Below are 6,171 nucleotides of genomic sequence, written 5' to 3'. Positions count from 1 at the left end.
AGGCAGCCGGGTGCCTGCAAACCCTTCCCACTCTGGGTGTATAAATAGCTGCGCTCAGCACCCTGTAGCACCTCTCCTTTGTCTCGCCCTGAAGTGTGATGAGACGAGGGGGTGTGAGGAGGAGGAGGCGGCTATGAATCTGCTCGGCTTCCTGGCCATCCTGCACCATCCTGGGTCCAAATCCCCCACCGAGGTGCCTGGGGCAGAGGGACCCCGTGTTGCTGCCCCCATCAAAGCGGCCAAAGGGACGGACCCGTCCCAGCAGCGGGGGCTGGCACCGCTTGCCGTGGCTCTGCACCCCCTTCCCTCGGCACGTGGCCCGGTGTGCCCGTGGCCGTCGGTGTCTCCCCACCTTTTGGGTGCTCGTCCAGCTCTGGGTCTCACTTCAGCTCTTATCAGTGGCAGCCCTAAAAATAGAGCAGGGAATTAGGTCATGGCGGCAGTCTGTCCCGGCAGGCGCTTTTAACGCTTCCCTGGGCGCAGGTTGCAGGGGTGCAGGGGGTCGGGGCTGCTCCCGGGTTGGGCTGCAGCTCTCCCTTCCCGGTGCCACTGCCCCGTGGGGCGCTGCTGGACCCCGGGCCCTGTGCGTGGGGTGGGGAAGGGCAGGGAAGGCTGTGCCTCCCCCCGGCTCCCCGTGTGCCGTGCAGCCGCTGGCAAACGCGTGGCAGCAGCCAGCCCCGAGACTTTTCTTTTTGGTTTCAGTGAGCTCACGCTGCTCTTTCATCCCGACCCAGCCCTGGCCCAGCTTCTTCCTTTCAGAGAGGGCTTTTTTAGAGGTGGTGCATCAGCTGCTGGACTATTTTCCATGCTCTTGCTGCTTGCCCCGGGTGAAATGGCTATTCCTCTGCTGCAGCTTCCTGGGCACGTCTGTGGTTTCCTGGCTCTGCCCTGGCCGGCCGGTGCTGCCCTGCAGTGGCTCTGGGACCCAGCAGCATCACCCTGGCTCCTGGGGGTAACGCTCCCTATTGCAGCAGCATCCCCATCTCTCTTCTTGGATGCGTGCATCTGTAACGCTCGGCAGAGCTGGCGCAGCCCTGGCGAGGGGAGCGGGTGGTTTCCCCTTCCCGGCCGTGCTGGAGCTCTGCTCCGGCGGTGCCAGGAGCCACTTTGGGGCCAGCCAAATGGCTGCTTGTCTCTGTCCTGGAGAAACCAGAGCAGCCTCTCGAAGGTGCTGGAAGGAGCAGCGCGGGCAGGTCGCTGGTTAACCACACCGGCACTCGCAGCAGCGTGGGTGCCATATAAGGCTGGGGCGGTGAGAGCCACCCTGGCTGCCATGGCAATTCTCAAACCTCAGTGCGGAGCTGGAGGAAGGGGTTGGAGGGACGGGGGAAGGAGATGAGCGCAGATGTTTCATCTCAGCCATCCTCTGCGCTGCCGAGGGGGAAGGGAGGGCGCTGCCGGGGGACGGGGCGCTGCCGGGGAGAGAGGGGTGATGCTGGCAGCAGGACAGGGTCCGGCCCTTGGGATGCACTGGGAGGTGCTCAGGGTGAGCCAGGGGGTGGGTGCTGGATGCAAGGCCATGTGCACAGCCCCCCCCGTGCCCATAGCAGCAAGCATCATGCTTGGGGAGAGACAGCTCGGGGCCAGGGGAAGTGCGAGTTTTGTACCTGAACCCCAAGCGTCGCAGTTTCTTTTGGGAGAATTTGGCTATGGAAATGTGGAGCGGAGACATTACGGCTTTCCTGAGCAGCTTGTTCCCATGATTTATTATCGCAATCTCCAGTTGGAAAGCATCCCTGCTTTCTAACCTGGGTTTGTCTGGCTCTGCCTTCCCGCTGGTGGTTTTTGTTCTGCCTTCCTCCACCAGATGAAAGAGCCCCGGTACGTTGTGTTTCCCCCCAGGGAGGTCCCTGCTGCAGCTGGGTCACCCCTCGGTGCTCGACAGGCCAGGCAGATGAGGTCCTTTAACTCCGCTGTTGCAAGGGATTTTCTCCAGCCCTCAGATTGCTTCTGTGGCTTTTTCTGTAGCCTTTCCAGTTCCTTAGTGTTGTTTTTAACGCATGGGCGCCAGAAGAGTGGATGCTTACCCAGGCAGCGGTCTGAAAAGCTGCAGGCGACGAGATAAAGCGAGCTCTCTGCTCTGGTTCGTTCCCCTGCTCGTCTCCAGGCGTTGCAGTCAGCCCTTGGCACGAGCACTGCCCTGGGGGTCGCTTGGGGTTGCCGTTCCCCCTGGCTCAGGTGTCCTGCTTTCTAGCAGGGAATTCCCCTCCCTGCTCTCTGTGCTCCCCCGTAACCCCCCGCTCTCTGGTTGCAGAATGGGGGGGACGGAGGCGAGGGCAGCGACCTGGCCGCCCACCCGCTGCTGCGGCGCTCGCAGAGCTACATCCCCACCTCGGCCGCCAAGCCGCCCGCCGGGCCCCCCGTCCTCAAGAGCGGCTACTGCGTGAAGCAGGGGAACGTGGTGAGTGCCGGGGGTGCCTGTGCTGCGGGCAGCGGGGTGGCTCAGCCGGGCGGGTGGCGTTGGGCTGGCTGCCCCCCCGGGGGTCGGGATGCCCTGGGGATGCTCGGGATGCCGGACCGCAACAGCGTGGGGGGAGCGCCAGAGCCCAGCGCCGAGCGGTTTCCTCCTCTCTTTTCCAGAGAAAGAGCTGGAAGCGCCGATACTTCGTTCTGGATGAATTCTCCATCAGTTACTACAAGTGTGAGCAGGTGAGCAGCCCCCGCCGGGGGTCTGGGGCTGCTGCCCTCGCGTGGGGGCTCCGTGGGAGGCGCATCCCAGCGCTGCCAGCCCCAGGGACCAGCCCAGCCCATCACCCTCCCCTCTCCTCTCCGCAGGACAAGGAGCCCTTGCGTTCGATTCTCCTGAAGGACGTTTGCAAGACCCACGAGTGCCTGGTCAAGTCTGGGTAATGCTCCTGTCCGTGTTTCCCTGGACTGCAGCTCCTGCCGAGGCCCCAGGCTGTGCCGGGGACGGAGCAGCTCCGGCTGCTGGTGGGGAGCAGCTCCCCGAGGAGCTGAACCGGAGGAGGGCAGGAAGGAAACTCAGCTCCCTCCTCCGGGGAGCCCAGAGGGCCCCGAACAGCGGCCAGGCTGAGCTGCGCTGCTGCTCGCTTTGCTTTTACAGCCCTGCAACCCACGCGTCGCCTCTCTGTTTGGCTTTTAAAAAATTTCTTCCCCTTCAGCTCCATGAGCAGGTCGGGGAAACGGGGCTGGATGCAGGATATTGTCCGTCCTCTGTTCTTCCAGTGCCGATAGCCATCTCAGCTGGGCAGGCGTGCTCCTGCAGCTCTCTTCTCCCCGTAGATCGAGGCGTAGGGGCCCTGTGCAGTAAACGGCGTCATTTGACAGAACAGAGGTGTTCATAAAGCTGCCAAAAGCCCTGTGTAGGCATTTTCCTTGAACGCACGCAGGTGGCTGCACCGCCCCTTGGGAACAATTTATTGCAGCCAGGCTGATAAAATCCAAGTAACTTGAAGACTTGCAGTGGAAAACGAACTAAGAAAACAAACCCCTTTAGCTAAAGTAAAAGTATATTTTATTAATATAGCTTTGAATTTTTATTCTTAATAAGTAATAGAAAATTCACATTTACAATGAGCTGTGAGATGGATTACGGCTCTGGGGAGGGGCGGGGGTTTGCCTGCAGGCGGCAGAAGCTGGAGGGTGTTTGCAGCCGAAGGTTCTCTGGGGAGCTGGAGCCTTCTCAGAGTCCCCATGAGATCCCGGGTTTGCCTTCAGTACGTTTTTTCCCAGCACGCTCTAGGGATGAGGATAAATATGGAACTTTATTTTAACATCCACGGTGACTTCTGGGTAGTTACCATCTCCTCCTCGCTGTTTCTAGTGACCTCCTGATGCGGGACAACCTCTTTGAGATCGTGACGAGCTCCAGAACCTTCTACATCCAGGTGAGGCAGCCGAGGCAGGTTTGCTTTTCCATGCAGTAAGTTCGGCTCTCGACAGCTCGTGCAAGCCACGCTCCTGCACGCAGGCTGTGCCCCCGCGGCCAGCAAACACAAGCAGATGGGTTTGTGACAGCCTCGCCCGGCGCTGGGGCACGGGCGCGAGGGAGAACTGCCAGCGGTTTCACTTCTCCCCTGGGGCTTATTTATAATAGCGGCTGTTTGTGCGAGCAGGAAAAAGCAGAGAGACGAGCACAGGGCGATCCGATCCCATGGGCATCCCGAGTGCGCGGGGCTGCGGCTGCATCTCCGTCTCCTGCAGCTCTGGCCGGCCCTTCACTGCCCTGAGCCACCAGGGTGCCCAGGTGGCCAAGAAGGCCAATGGCACCCTGGCTTGTATCGGGAATGGTGTGGCCAGCAGGAGCAGGGCAGTGACCGTGCCCCTGTACTCGGTGCTGGTGAGGCTGAACCTTGAATGCTGGGTTCAGTTTTGGGCCCCTCACTCCAAGAAAGACGTTGGGTTGCTGGAGCATGTCCAGAGGAGATCCTCAAAGCTGGGGAGGGGGCTGGAGCACAAGGCTTACCAGGAGCGGCTGGGGGAGCTGGGGGGGTTTAGTCTGGAGAAGAGGAGGCTGAGGGGAGACCTGATCGCCCTCTACAATCATCACTCCCTACAACTGCCTGATGGAGGCTGTAGTGAGGTGGGGGTCAGCCTCTTCTCCCTGGGAACGGACGATAGGACGGGGGAATGGTCTAAAGTTGTGCCAGGGCAGGTTTAAGTTGGAAATTAGGAAAAATTTCTTCCCCAAAAGGGCTGTCAGGCTCTGGAATGGGCTGCCCAGGGAGGTGGTCAAGTCCCCATCCCTGGAGGGATTTAAAAGAAGGAGAGATGAGGTGCTGAGGGCCAGGGTTTAGTGGTGGGATGGCAGGGGTAGGGGAACGGTTGGACTCGATGATCTTAAAGGGCTTTTCCAACCACAGCGATTCTATGATTCAGTCGGTCCCCCCATTGCTGGCTGAGCTGGGTGGGGGGAGGCAGCAGATGGGGGACGCTGTGCACGGTGCTGTTGGCATTTGCAGCACCCCTGGGCACGTGCCAATCCCCGAAGAGCAGCCAGCGTGCCGTGCCATGCGGTGGGTGCGCGTCCCCACGTGCACAGGCAAAACCCCAGGCCCCGCTGCCCAGAGAGCGCAGCCCGGGTGGGCTCATGGCAGGATGCAGCCCCCTCCCCCCCAGCCTCTGCCAGTGCAGGGGCAGGGTTGGTAACACCCCAGCAATTTTTTTTCCCCCCTTAAAAATGCTTTATCCATTTCTGATCTAAAAATGCTGCAATGTGGAGAGTGGCTCCCCTTCTGCGGGGGGAGGTGGGGTGGAGCAGTGATTTTTAAGCAAGCATAAATTGGTAGCAAATATACTGGGAGCTGTGGTAGCCTGTCCATCTGCGTGTCCACGCTTCGCTGTGGCGGGGGTCGCCTCTGGCCGCACCAGAGCCTTGAGGGGGCAAAGCCTGATTCGGGCTGGTGTGTTTTGCAGGCAGACAGCCCCGAGGACATGCACAGCTGGATCCGAGTAATCACAGGGGCAGTCCAGGCCCTGAAAACCCGCCCAAGGGTAGGTCACGTCCCTTCTGCTTCGCATTTAGCGTCAAATGAAGGTCATGCCAATGTACAAGATATTTGTTTAGCGGCTCGCGTAAGCGCTCAGTTAGCCCGTTTCCAGGATGAGATCCCTGCCCTCTCTGGGCTGGTTTGCCAGTCACTGGAAAAGTTTCCTCGAAAAAGATTGAAAAGTGAGATTCAGTCATCGAACTGGACCCGCATGAACCCGGCTCTGCTCCAAGGCACAAGCGAGAGCCTGACTGGTGGCAAAGGGCCATTTAATTCAGACTTCCACTTTGCTTAGGGCTTTTTTCCCTTTCTGCAGAGCCTGTAAAGGGCCGGTCCGGCTCCCCAGGGCTTTGCAAATTGCTCACAGCAGTTGCACGCACAAAAAGCCAACCCCAGCCAGAGCTCACCCTGTGCCTGTCCTTGCAGGAAATGTCCTTCATGAGATCCGGCTCCATGGTCAAGCCCGGGGGCTCGGCCGCCCCCTCCCACCAGAGGCAGGCGGCGGAGGAGAGGAGAGCGCTGTGCAAAGCCCCCTCCACCTCCTCCTGGCAGCCCTGGACGCCGGTGCCGCAGGCGGAGGGGAAGCAGGCGATGCCGGAGGAGACGCCCGCGCTGCTGAGAGACTCGATGTTCCTGCCGGCCTTCTCGGAGCGTGACGCCGGAGCCGCGCCGGGCAAGCGCTTGCGGCACAAGTCGGAGCCGCAGCATCTCAAGGGGCAGC

General features: G+C 60.7%; 1 protein-coding gene across 1 annotated transcript in view; it reads left to right on the top strand.

Moving 5' to 3' along the window:
* PLEKHA2 (pleckstrin homology domain containing A2) overlaps positions 1-6,171 on the top strand; it is a 25,609-nt gene that overhangs the window by 19,097 nt on the left and 341 nt on the right. The window contains exons 7-12 of the mRNA XM_035888692.1: positions 2,255-2,401; positions 2,581-2,649; positions 2,776-2,846; positions 3,785-3,848; positions 5,377-5,454; positions 5,877-6,166. Coding sequence (XP_035744585.1) covers positions 2,255-2,401; positions 2,581-2,649; positions 2,776-2,846; positions 3,785-3,848; positions 5,377-5,454; positions 5,877-6,166 — 719 coding nt within the window. The remainder of the gene's footprint in view (positions 1-2,254; positions 2,402-2,580; positions 2,650-2,775; positions 2,847-3,784; positions 3,849-5,376; positions 5,455-5,876; positions 6,167-6,171) is intronic.

Source organism: Egretta garzetta, unplaced genomic scaffold, assembly GCF_000687185.1.
Source record: "Egretta garzetta isolate BGI_Z169 unplaced genomic scaffold, ASM68718v1 scaffold481, whole genome shotgun sequence".
Classification (NCBI taxonomy): Eukaryota; Metazoa; Chordata; class Aves; order Pelecaniformes; family Ardeidae; genus Egretta; species Egretta garzetta.
Note: the sequence above shows the minus strand (reverse complement) of the source record. Positions and strands in the feature narration are given on the sequence as shown.